This window comes from Eleginops maclovinus, chromosome 15, assembly GCF_036324505.1.
Source record: "Eleginops maclovinus isolate JMC-PN-2008 ecotype Puerto Natales chromosome 15, JC_Emac_rtc_rv5, whole genome shotgun sequence".
In the NCBI taxonomy this organism is placed as follows: Eukaryota; Metazoa; Chordata; class Actinopteri; order Perciformes; family Eleginopidae; genus Eleginops; species Eleginops maclovinus.
In genome coordinates, this window is record NC_086363.1 from 20,786,641 (window position 1) to 20,799,231 (window position 12,591).

General features: G+C 43.2%; 2 protein-coding genes across 6 annotated transcripts in view; both read right to left on the reverse strand.

Moving 5' to 3' along the window:
* The window catches only part of rev3l (REV3 like, DNA directed polymerase zeta catalytic subunit), a 59,836-nt gene extending 56,920 nt beyond the window's left edge, over window positions 1-2,916 (reverse strand). Inside the window, 1 exon segment of the mRNA XM_063901722.1 lies at window positions 2,303-2,916. Within this exon segment, the coding sequence (XP_063757792.1) occupies window positions 2,303-2,441 (139 nt within the window). The 5' untranslated portion in view covers window positions 2,442-2,916.
* A 4,774-nt stretch (window positions 2,917-7,690) lies between these two features.
* On the reverse strand, window positions 7,691-12,388 carry traf3ip2a (TRAF3 interacting protein 2a). 5 transcript variants are annotated; one of them, XM_063902528.1, is made up of 10 exons: window positions 12,338-12,388; window positions 11,840-11,975; window positions 11,280-11,756; window positions 10,141-10,282; window positions 9,867-10,051; window positions 9,690-9,778; window positions 9,540-9,608; window positions 9,357-9,461; window positions 8,803-8,877; window positions 7,691-8,093 (listed from the first exon to the last, which is right to left on the reverse strand). In XM_063902528.1, the coding sequence occupies exons 2-10, from the start codon at window positions 11,853-11,855 to the stop codon at window positions 7,947-7,949; spliced, it is 1,305 nt and encodes a 434-aa protein (XP_063758598.1). In that variant the 5' UTR covers window positions 11,856-11,975; window positions 12,338-12,388; the 3' UTR covers window positions 7,691-7,946. The 5 variants fall into 5 exon arrangements, 4 of the variants coding, with proteins under 4 accessions (XP_063758598.1, XP_063758596.1, XP_063758597.1 ...); XM_063902526.1 differs by having other exon boundaries at window positions 11,840-11,996; XM_063902527.1 differs by having other exon boundaries at window positions 11,840-11,996; window positions 12,114-12,343.
* Window positions 12,389-12,591: the final 203 nt, after the last annotated feature.

Consider the following 12,591-nt stretch of genomic DNA (forward strand, 5'->3'; position numbering starts at 1 on the left):
ACCTTCAACTTTAAAAACTAAACTACTAGTGATGAACTCCTTTTACTCTCCCGACAGAAAAAGTACTTATTGTACTCACTACTAAACTATCTATCTATATTGTTGAATAAAAATAAGACACATATGTACTGATCAGCTCAATCAATATAAAAAGGCAACTAGAATCTATAGGTCAGTAAAAACACCAACATGTTAATTATTGGCACTTTCAAGGTAACATGATGTGACTGCACAAAACAATCTTCCCTTATGCGCCAGTACTGCAAATGTCCAAACAGATGAGGTTTTGCCCTCTGGCATCTTTGGTAAATTATTGTCATTACATTACACCATGTAAGCTACCATGAGTGAGGTAAGCATATTAGAGGGCCTAAGAATAGCACTTGCAACCAACATATATTCCAAACACTTCTGTATTACACCGAACACAAACATAAATGGCTACTTAATGTCAAAACAGGCGTTAAATCTTAAAAGCATTAACTTTGCCTTGAGTATTACTAGAGTATAACTTCAGTATTAGGAGGAGTGTTTTAGTTGGTTTAACCTTTATGCAAATTGAAATGCAAGTTATTTGAGTATGCCTCATTTTTTTACACATTGTGTTTTTGTGTTGAAAGGCTGCTTTAAAGCAGCTGGGAACGGCACACTATCCTTCACATATCTCTTTACTGCTTCCAGCCAATGTTTTAATTGCCTTCGCCATAGCACAGCCACACACAGAAATAGGTTGGTTCTGCTAACCACCTCACATGGTGCGTGCAGGGTCTTTTGAATCAACATGATTTGATTTGACTTTTTATTTTACAATTGATAAAATATTACAAAACCAAGACCAAATTTCAAGAGAGTACCATGCTTAGTTTCATAAGATTTACCTCATATCACCCTAAAGTACACATCATCACCGCCATGATACCAAGGCTGCTGCAGCAGAGTGTGTGTGTGTGTGTGTGTGTGTGTGTGTGTGTGTGTCCTTCATATCAGCACAACAACATGCAAACATGCATACAGTACTTGACAGAACCACATTAGACCTGCCACCCTAACCATGACCCACAGTGCTTCAATTCTCTGCTGTAAATCTTTCAATCCTGCCTGAGGGACATCCTGTTGGATGCTGCCCTGGGTCCTTCAGAGGAGCATTGCCACAGCTTGGGGAGGTAAATCTGCTAAAAATTATACACAATAACTTAACTATTATTGTGTTTTCATATGGCATATATGGTTGAATATATGGCAAACCCCTTGCAGGAGGACTTGTCGGGGGTGATAATGCTGTGCCATTGTGCAGGAAAAGAATCTTTTGTTTTGTGGCTTGGGGATTAAGGTACCCAGAGTGCTTGGCTGTAATGGCTTTATTAGAGAGCTGGGCATGTGCCACATTTCAAAGCCATCGCAAATCCACTCTAAATATAATTCCTCCCTTTGCCAAATGTGTATATATTAGGTTTTCCAAAATTGGAAATCTGAAAGCCATAACCTTTTCTCCATACATAGCCATAGTGCTGCCCAAGTTTATGAAGCCAATATGTGGCACATGTATGTTTACAAAATGTAGGATTCTGTTTAACATGTCAACCTCGTTATATTCATTTTTACATACAGTCATAATGGCTTCTACATTTTTAGACCATCTTCACAATTGAAACCTTGTGCTTTCACAGTACCCTTAATGTATCTTAAGCTCTGCTAATGATACCATTTCTATAGCTGATTATCTTGCTGCAGTAACACACTTGTATGGGCATGAACACAGTTCCGTTTTCTTTCGTCTACCACTGTGGTTGTACTTGTATTGCAGTGGAATAAAGGAAAGCTAAAGGAGGAGCAGCATGATGTGGTCCAGACTGTCCACACTCCACAGGTTACTTTCACCACAACAGAACCAACATAAGGGGCTGCTGTTAGCTGTCCCTGAATGCCACATGAGGCAGGTAGAGGCTAACGTCGAGCCATGAGAGCAGAGCTTTCCGCCGCCACCATGTCATGATGGAGCAGGGGAGCGAAAACAAAGCGGCCGCGTGAGGAGGGGGGGACGGAGAAGGAATCGCACCGCTGCACGCAGCCTTCACATATGCAAATCAATAGCGGTTGTTACACTGCATCACCCGACATTATGCTCCTCTTGACATGTTATATCAGAACCGTTACATTTCCTCTAATGTACATAACGGTCATGTAAGCGTGCGCGCGTGTCGGCGGCCACAAACACACAACATGCCACGAGGACCGCTGCAAGAAAGCACAGCCACCATTAGCGAAAAGAAAGAAAACACTTATAAGAGAAGAGCCGGCTAACCTGCAGGCGTAGCTCCAAATATCCGAACCACCGGCACTTTCTTTACGACGCTCTCCCTGAATTCAGAATAGCAGACGTCCAGGTCTTTAATGGGACTCTCAAGATAGAAGTCTGCGGTGACGATGCGCACAGCGAACATGACTGCCGCGTCCGAAAGAGAGGGACAGACGGTCAGAAAATCAAAAAAACTACCGCTTGGAGTACATAAGATGCAGGCACCTCGGCGGCCAGTCAATACTAGCCGAGGGGAGTGCTGTCACGGCGGTAAAACAACGACAGCACAGAGGGGGAGCCCGGCTGTTTCCCATGAAAAAACGCCAACAAAGATTCCCGTGGCTCCAGCGCGCGCAGACGTGCCCGCTGTATAGGTTACGCTGCGGCTGGGAGAGCTACACTCGACGGAGGCGAGTCATTACTGGACGCTTCTCAGCTGTCAGGTTCATGTTGAGCTTGTAAATGTGGCTGATTTCAGCTCTCTAAGGTGTTTTTGTTTTCAGCCAGGAAGACGGTGCCCAGGCTTCCGGTAGCGTTAGCTGTCCAATTCACGCCTCAGAACGAGTCCCAGCCAGTCCCGCTGCATCAGCCCCTCAGCTGCTGCTTCTGCTTCCATAACAGGCTAGCACACGTTAGCTAACATATGAGCAGATAAGCTGCTTACAGGGCATACGAATAGTACTTCCGACAACATTTTTCAGAATAAAAGCAAAAATAAACATGGTAGTCACAAAAAGCACCTCAGTAATAATTGTGTTGTAGGAAGTTCACATCTGGCACATTTGATTAATGGCCAGTTGTTATACGTTGTGACGCATAGACGTTGTCTTTATCGCCTGCATACACAGCTAACCAGCGTGACATCTTCCTAGGCCGCCTTCCTTCGAATAATTTGCCTGAAGGTTAGGATTGAATCGGGTTGAATAGAGAACCTGAATTTACTGAAGTATCCGCTATTAACCTGTATTTCAAAATAAAAGCACACACGTCTGAACAGTAAAACATGTATTGATTGAGAAAGAAGTTGTAGTTTTTTTTGACTGTTTACCTTTTATTTCCGTGCTTGATTGTCACAACACAAATATTCATAGAAAATAGAAACAAACATGAAATAAAGAAGTAAAAGATAGGCAAATGTATGTTTAAAACGAAGAACAGGTGCAAATAAGTAACAGGAAGGTGCACCTTTCTAACATGATTAACAATAAAATTGGCCATAAGCTTTAAGTTGTTGTAATGCATCTAATTGACGTTGAGTCATGAATTCAATGCGTATTGTCCAAAACCAGTTAGTGAGGGTACCGGGCCCTCCAGCTGCAGTCCGAAAGAAGGCCCAACATAAATACACTCACCGGCCACTTTATATAAGGTACACCATGCTAGTAGCGGGTTGGATCCCCTTTTGCCTTCAGAACTGCCTTTATTCGTCATGCCATAGTCTCAACAAGGTGCTGGAAACATTCCTCAGAGATGTTAGTCCATATTGACCTGATAGCATCACGCATTCCCTGTAGATCTGTTGGCTGCACATCAATGAGGCAAATCTCTCGTTCCACCACATCCCAAAGGTGCTGTATAGAATTGAGATCTGCTGACTATGGAGGCCATTTGAGTGCAGTGAACTCATTGACATGTTCAAGACACCAGTTGGAGATGATTTGAGCTTTGTGAAATGGCGCTTCATCCTGCTGGAAGTAGCGATCAGAAGATGGTTACACTGTGCTCCTTTGGCATTTCAACAAGGCTCAATTGTTACTAAGGGGCCCAAAGTATGCCAAGAAAATATCCCCCACACCATTACACCTCACCCACCAGCCTGGACCGTTGGTACAGGGCAGGATGGATCCATGAACTCATGTTGTTGATTCCAAATTCTGACCCTACCAGATGTCGCTGCAGAAATTGGGACTCATCAGACCAGGTAACATTTTTCCAATCTTCTATTGTCCAGTTTTGGTGAGCCTGTGCAAATTGTGGCCTCAGTTTCCTGTTCCAAGCTGACAGGAGTGGCACCCGGTGTGGTCTCCTGCTGCTGTAGCCCCCCTGCTTCAAGGTTCCACGTGTTGTGGTTCAGAGATGGTCTTCTGGTCACCTTGGGTTGTATCAAGTGGTTGTTTTAGTTACAGTTGCCTTTCTATCATCTTGAACCAGTCTGGCCGCTTTCCTCTGACCTGTGGCATCTCAACAAGGCATTTTGGCGATGGTTGTGCGTGAAAATCCCAAATCAGCAGTTTCTGAAATAATCTGACCAGCCCATCTGGCACCAACAACCACGCCACGTTCAAAGTCAGTGATTGGCTGATTAGATATTTGCATTAACGAGTCCAGTGAGAGTATATACAGTGGAGGAAATAACTATTTGATCCCCTGCCAATTTAGTTAGTTTATCCACTTACAAAAAAATTAACAGTCTATCATTTCTATGGTAGGTTTATTTTAACAGTGAGAATATCAACAAAAAAAAATCCAAAAAAAATATAAATATATTTGCGTTTCATTGTGTGAAATAACTATTTGATCCCCTTTTGATGACCATCAATCTCCCTCGGTCTGGGGCTCCACCATCTAAGATCTCGCCTCTTTGGGCGTCAATGATCATGAGAAAGGTGAAGGGTCAGCCAAGAACTACACAGGAGGGACTTGTTAATGATCAGAAGGCAGCTGGGACCACAGTCACCAAGAAAACTATTGGTAACACACTGCGCCGTAATGGATTCAAATCCTGCAGCGCCCGCAAGGTCCCCTGTTCAAGAAGGCACATGTTCAGGCCGTCTGAAGTCTGCCAGTGATCCTCTGGATGATTCAGAGAAGGCTTATGAGAAGGTGATGTGGTCAGATGAGACAAGAATCAAGATCTTTGGCATCAACTCCACATGTCGTGTTTGGAGGAAGAGAAATACTGACTATTACCCCAAGAACACCATCCCCAGCGTCAAGCATGGAGGTGGAAACATGATGCATTGGGGGGTTTCTCTGCTAAGGGGACAGGGCGGTTAACCGCATCGAGGGGAGGATGGAGGGGGCCATGTATTGTAAAATATTGGCTGATAACCTCATTCCCTCAGCCAGGACACTGAAAATGGGACATGGATAGGTCTTCCAGCACAATGATGACCCTAAACATACGGCCAAGGCAACTAAGGAGTGACTACAGAAGAAGCCCATTAAGGTGATGCAGGGGCCTAGCCAGTCTCCGGACCACCATCCTTAAGCGACCTTGGGTACCATGAAAGGCGCTATATAAGTTTAAGTTATTATTATTATTATTATTATTATTATTATCATCCCATAGAACATCTCTGGAGGGAGCTGAAGTGTCCAGTTGCCAATCATCAGCCTCAAAACCTTAAGGATTTAGAGATGATCTGCAGAGAGGAGAGGGCCAAAATCCCTCCTGAGATGTGTGCAAACCTGGTGACCAACTACAAGAAGCATCTGACCTCTGTGCTGTCCAACAAAGCTTTCTCCACCAAGAACTAAGGCATGTTTTGAAGGGATCAAATACTTATTTCCCCCAATTAAACGCAAATCAATTGATATCTTTTTTTTAATCTGCATTTCTGGATTTTCTTTGATATTCTTTCTCTCACTGTTAAAATAAACCTAACATAAAAATTACAGACTGTTCATGTCTTTGTAAGTGGGTAAAGTAACTAAAATGGCAGGGGATCAAATACTTATGTCCCCCATTGTGTTATGTATTAGGTCTATAGAACATTTTCATAAAGGCAGCTTAAGCATAAATGTTGTAGACAGGTGAACATAGCTATTATAGAAATATCTGTAAATATACCAGCATGATAAAAAAATCTAGGTAATTTGAATTATTATACACTAATAAAATGTCTCTCCAGATTATTTTCAGACAACATTTTATAGTTACTGTAGTATTGTCAAAAATCACGTTAAAATGAAGGCCTTATCAGTTATTACTTTAGTTTTTTTTATTTTATCAAATGCAAAGCACATTTATTCTTTGATTATATAGACCAGCCCTGTGGATGATGCCTCCTACACATCTCAAAACTGTTCAGTATTGCACTCAGCTTCCTCTCACAGCCTTCAGTACACATGGCAGGCAGCAGTGGTGGATGTGCTGAGCTCACTGCTTTCTCTGCACTGATGGAGCTATCACCCTCTGTAAACAGCTGCCTCGGCCCAGTTCATGCGGGGGACACTGCAGTCAACGATGACAAATGTTTAATTAGTGTTTTCATCTGGATAGAGGGAAAACCTCTGTCTAAAAAGTGTGCTGACCTGGAGTGAAAGATCAGCAGGCATCTGCTTTTATTTGCCAGCAGCACACCTGAGGTCGATGACCACATTACACAGGATCGAGAAATATAATATACAGTATATGCTATATCTAATGCAGTGTATGGTGGGAGCTTATATCTAAAGTGCTTCACACTAAATGCATATGTTAGATGGGGATTTTCTAATAACTTCTTTCAGGGAAATGGTGAATTAACGAGAAAAATAAGTGTGGCTTAACATGAAATCGACATAGGCTAACTGAGCCTACAAACTTCACAGGGTCAGCCCCCATCCTGATTCTGTCAGTGTGCCCCCCACCCAAATGTAAATTAGAATAGGAAAAAATGATAAAATTAGCACGTTCTGATAGTGTATTTTACAAGCAACAGGTCATATAAACAGGTGACCCAGTCCTCTCTCTGTTTGCGTCTCGTTGCTTTGACTCACCAGATAGGGCAGATTTAAGTGGCATGCAGGACCTGGAACCATAACAGAGGGTTGATGGGATACGCAACACACATGTACACAGACAGCACCCTCCTGCAGGAGCTGATAACAGCCTGGATATCACCAGTCCCTCCCTCTCTCTGTCACACACAAACACACACACACACACACAAGTTGCTATGATCATGCTTTGATCTTTTGTGGCTCAGGAGGTAGATGGTCTTCCACCAATCAAAAGCTTGGAGGTTTGATCCCCAGTCCCTGCAGTCGATATGTTGAGTGGGTAAGACACTGAACAAGAAACTGCTTCCACTGGCTGACAGTGTGAGTATTAGTCTCCATGAGCAGCACCTGACTCTGTCTGGATGTGTGTGAAGGGGTGAAGGGGTGAGTGCTGACTTAAAGCACGTTGTAAATGCAGTCCATTTACCATTTATGACCACTGTCAACATTATTATTATTATTAGTCATATACTCACACTAGTTAGTCAAAACATGACATTTATTCCAAAGTACTTTGTAATATATCAATAACATTAACCTATATTGTATGGAAATTGAAGAATTGAAGAATTAAGCAATACTGGGAGTCATTATTTAGGGCATGCTGCCACCTTCTGGTCACTCAGAGGCTCTACCAACAAATATGCAGTACACACACACACACACACACACACACACACACACGACTAGTTTTTTGTATTATTTTTATAATTTCAACTTCTATCACCAGAGAAGAACATCGAGTGGTATTCAGAGAATGGAGTGGAATTGTAATATTGTGTAATGAATTGTAGATCAATATAAAGAGTAAAGCTGTATCTGAAAAACGAAAGGAGCTTGCAGTCCTCGTGGAGGCAAATTAAACAAAATGTGGCTTTGCCAAAAGTCACCATTTCTTTTAAATTGCTTATTTTCCACATGTGCTTGTCATTGTCAGTTTTTCTCAGAGGGGCCGAACGGTGAGGGTGAGGTCAGCCCCCCGCTGTGGGATGATGTAGCGCTCCTCTCTGAGCAGGCGCAGCAGCAGGTCCTGTGTGTCCTGAGGCCAGCTGTAGATCCTGGTGCTCTGCAACCAGCTGGGGACATGTCTCTGTCACATAGAGACACACAGTCACTCGGAGACAGACACATTGAGACAGACACACAGACACATAGTCACACAGAGACAGACACAGTCACGCAGACACACAGAGACAGACACACGGACACACAGTCACGCAGACACACAGAGACAGACACACAGACACACAGACACACAGAAACAGACACACAGACACACAGACAAATAGAAACAGACACGCAGACACATAGAAACACAAACACACAGACACACAGACACACAGACACACAGTCACACAGAAACACAAACACACAGACACACAGACACACAGACACACAGTCACACAGTCACACAGACACATAGAAACAGTCACACAGAAACACAGTCACACAGACACACAGACACACACACACACACACACACACACACACACACACACACACACACACACACACACACACACACACACACACACACACACACACACACACACACACACACACACACACACACACACAGTCAGTGCTCAATCTTAAAGACTATGTAACATTTGAGAAGTTCATCAATTTAACTGAAAAAAACATTTGAATCTTTGCCATAGCAACATAGCTACATAGCTGCTGTGCTGTTTCAGAAACTCCAATGTCCAGAATGACACTCCATGCTCAAATAGTTTTGTCTTTTTGTAATTTGGGTTAACCGTACTGTCATATTTTTGCTGTTCATTGCTCGTACATACCTTTGTGGCATTAGGGAACAAAACAGGAACCAGTCTGAAGTTCAGGCAGCCTTGTTGGATGAACTCATTCTGGATCTGTGCCAACAGAAACACATGCTTGCTCAACAACAACACGATCCCGAAGCTTTTTTTCTTTTACTTGACAATAGTGAAAGAAAAAGTTGCATTAAGCATCATCAGCCTTACAGTACCAATAACACTGAGGGACAATGAAATACCCTTACTTCAAGTCGCAGGAGGATGCTTACAATGAGACGGCTAAACACCATCTTGCCAAACGTCAGTTGCCTTTAGCTTAGCGGAGGGTAATGTCCTAACATCAGCTTTTTACTTCTGGCAGTTGCATTTAATAATAATAATAATAATGATCACAATAATCATAATAATTACTTAAATGTATATAGTGCCATATACCCAATGATGCTTTTACAAAGGTGGGTAACAAACACACTCAATATCTTTAACTGGTTGTAATATGTGGAGATTATCGGTCAACAAAAGTGTGTCACCAATCTATGGTCGACAGCTGTCTTTATAGGTGTGTGAGTCCTCACCTGGTTGTGGATGTACTTGGTGTGCAGGCCGTGTTCGTCGTCTCCATCTCCCTGCACGTCCTCCTTGTACTTGGGACTGATGACCACGATGATGAGCACTGATTTCTGGAACATTACATCTCACTGTCAGTTTTGTGCAAAGACTGCATTTGGATTCATACTCTGCTCAGTGGAGAGACTTACGTCATTCAGAAATCTGTCCATCCATTTGGTGATGCCCATTCTTCGGATGGGATTGTCAAAGATGTCAATCTGTAGAAAACAGGCAGAGTGTAAATGTTTGGATCAAAGGTCAGTGGAAATCAGAGGTGGGAGAGACATGGCTTGACTTACTGCAGGTTTGAAGCCCTGGTCTGTCAGAAATGTGGTGAAAGGAATGATTTCTCTGGCTGTGTCTACTGAATATGTGATGAAAATATTCCCTGTCAACAAAAAGACAGCAAAATGTCTTTTAATCTCTGATTTGGAAAGGACCATGTACTGTTCAGGTGGGGACTTGAGGTGACTCACTGCACTCCTCAGGCAGGCTGATGGTTCTCCTGATCTCCTGGGTGTCTGGCCCTGGATCATGCTGGAGGGAGCGATGCACACTGACCTCACGCATCACATCCCAGGCAGGGGCGGCACGCTGAGCCACAGATCCATGGGGGGGTTTTGGATCATCTTTAAGTTGTAGTCTATTATGCGGGGGATTCCTGTGGAGGAGGTCATTGTATGTGTATCTGTGAAGATTGATAAGAATCAATGTTGAAAATATCAGATCATGATGACAAACAGGACATACCATGACTGTCGGGGGGGTTGAGGCTCCCTGCACAGATCTGCTGGGTAATCACACTTATAAAGAGGATTATTGTGATGGGGCAGTGGTGCTGGAGGGCAGCATGCACACTGTCTGAGATGAGGCTCCGGGAATACATTTTGGCCTGCAGAGAGAAATAAAGGAGCTGACATAAAACAGGCTCCCACATCAGCAGAGAGCTCCTGCAGAAACACAAGACTCAGTCCATCCCAGATGTAGTGCTTACTGCATATAAACAAATGATCGAATTTTAGCTTGTAATAGTATTTCCCCCAACATTTTAGACACAGTGATTTAAACAGAATATTTAAGTTTGTAGGCTGTAGTCTAATAATATTAAATAATATATCCAATAACTGTAAAACAGATCATCAAAATATCCCATCATGAGTGCACTGAAAAACTGAAACGTTGACTTTAATGAAATGTATTATGTCAACAGATTTCACATAACTGTGTGTTGAAAGCAATAACAATATTACAACTTAATATTATTGCTTTTAACTAACCTATCACAGTTATGTGAAATATGTTGACATAATACATTTCATTAAAGTTTTTCCAGTATAATGACTCATATTTGCCATGGGACACAAAGTCTCAATCAATAGGTCATTTCTCTCTTTGTGTTTATTGAGATACACCATACTTATATATATTATTTTATTATCCTAGGAATAAATGCTGCCTCTGGTGCTCACTCTTTCTTTAGGGGTGTTACTCTTCCTTCACACGGGACATAGGGTCATTCTAAGGGTCAGTTCACCCTTTTGACAGAAAGACACGTTCCCTCACTTCCTCTCCTGATTCAGGCCGTGTAGAGTGGTTTGTTACTGCACCCATATAAACACAGTGGAACTGATTTAAATCCAATGTGTGGTGTTGACAATAACATTTAAAACTAAATGCAGGAATGTGTCTTCCAAAATGTTATTATGCATAATCCATAGACCTGAACACTACTTTTCAAATAATATTCACGTCATTGTAGAATGTCTCAGGGAAACGTATTCCATAAAGGTAAGAGAGAGAGAGTGTTTTTATGTGGTTCTGTTCTGCTGAGTATCAATAAAAGCCCAGCTCTCACACTGACAGTAACAGAGTGTGTGATGTTCACTGACCAGGCATCCGCGCTGCAGGGTGCAGTGAAGGGACGTAGTTGGTGAAGTTATCTCCAGACCTGAGTGTGAGGGGGGGGTCCAAGCGTTCCTCCTCCTCCAAAGAGTAATGCTGTGGCCAGTCTGAATTACCCACAAAGCCTCTGTCCTGGTCAAGCATCAAGTCCCGCCCATACAGTGGAGACTGCTCTCTGAGGCCATGCAGCCAGACATCTGCATGGTGGGGTGGCTTCACCTGCCCTGAGTGTGATGGAGGGGGCACTGCTCTGGGTTGATGCTGCAGCTTTTTCTCAGGGAGTCTCCATGGGCCCCCTGTGTGTGCTGTCCCCCCCGCCTGCTCGTGGCTGGCTTGTATCTGAGACCTTGTGATCACTGTATGTTCACTGCACTGTCTGCAAGGGGGGGGCCAGGCCAAGTCCAGACTGGAGGGTGTCATGCTCTCGTCCATCTCTACAGGAACACTCCGGTGGGAGCAGACCCCTGACAACAAGAGCCAACAGAAAGACCAGTTCACACTCCACACAGACAGAGACGCTGCTGACTCATCACGTTTGCTTTCCTACCTTTCAGAGAGTCCATTCTGCCAGCAGTCTGATGCCTTTGCTGCAGAGAACACTGAGACAACAGTCCAGGAATCGAACAGAGCAGGACAGGTTGAAGACAGACCGCACAGCTGCTCACATTCAAGTGAAGTTCCAACTGAGGGATTCAAAGTGCTTTCTACAGTCACGATCAGGTAAAAAACCAAAATGAAGATATAAGTCTGTGTATGTGCAGGGTAAATAGACACATATCAGAATAAACACGAGTACATATACAAGTATAAAGCGCTCTCACATTCTCGTTGATCCTCACTGAATAGGTGAGACACATTACACGTAACTTAAGGAGTGTCAGAGTTTAGCACGTTCGCTGCAAACTAGTCCAAAGGTCAAAATCACAGAGCCAAAGGTATGCTTGGAAATGCTTCTTAGATGACAAATTAAAACAATTTGTGAAGTTTTAGTGTGTTTTCCCTTATAAATGAACACACAGGGAACAAAGTGTACTCCTACGCCTACCTTTTCTCTGCCCTGTCACTCTGTCAGCCACAGCACAAACCTGTTCTGAGACAAACAGGAAGTATTCCCACTATGCAAAGCAGGGAAGTGTCGTGACCCGTTTATGCAAATAATGCGGGGCATTAACACTGCAGCTGGCTGGTGAGCCTCCTGTGGATATTCAGGTTTCACACTTTCTATTTGATCCAAACCTTGGTAAAGAACACATGTAAGTCTTCAAGTAGTACGTGTGTCAACAAACACACGGTTGACTT

Excerpts from the sequence above, each read along its gene's own strand:
- traf3ip2a (XM_063902525.1), bottom strand. The coding sequence starts at position 12,149 with ATGTGTCTCACCTATTCAGTGAGGATCAACGAGAAT. Across the intron at positions 9,779-9,866 it reads CAGCCTGCCTGAGGAGTGCA|GGAATATTTTCATCACATAT; the intron begins GTGAGTCACCTC and ends TTTTGTTGACAG. Across the intron at positions 9,462-9,539 it reads TGGACAGATTTCTGAATGAC|AAATCAGTGCTCATCATCGT; the intron begins GTAAGTCTCTCC and ends GTAATGTTCCAG.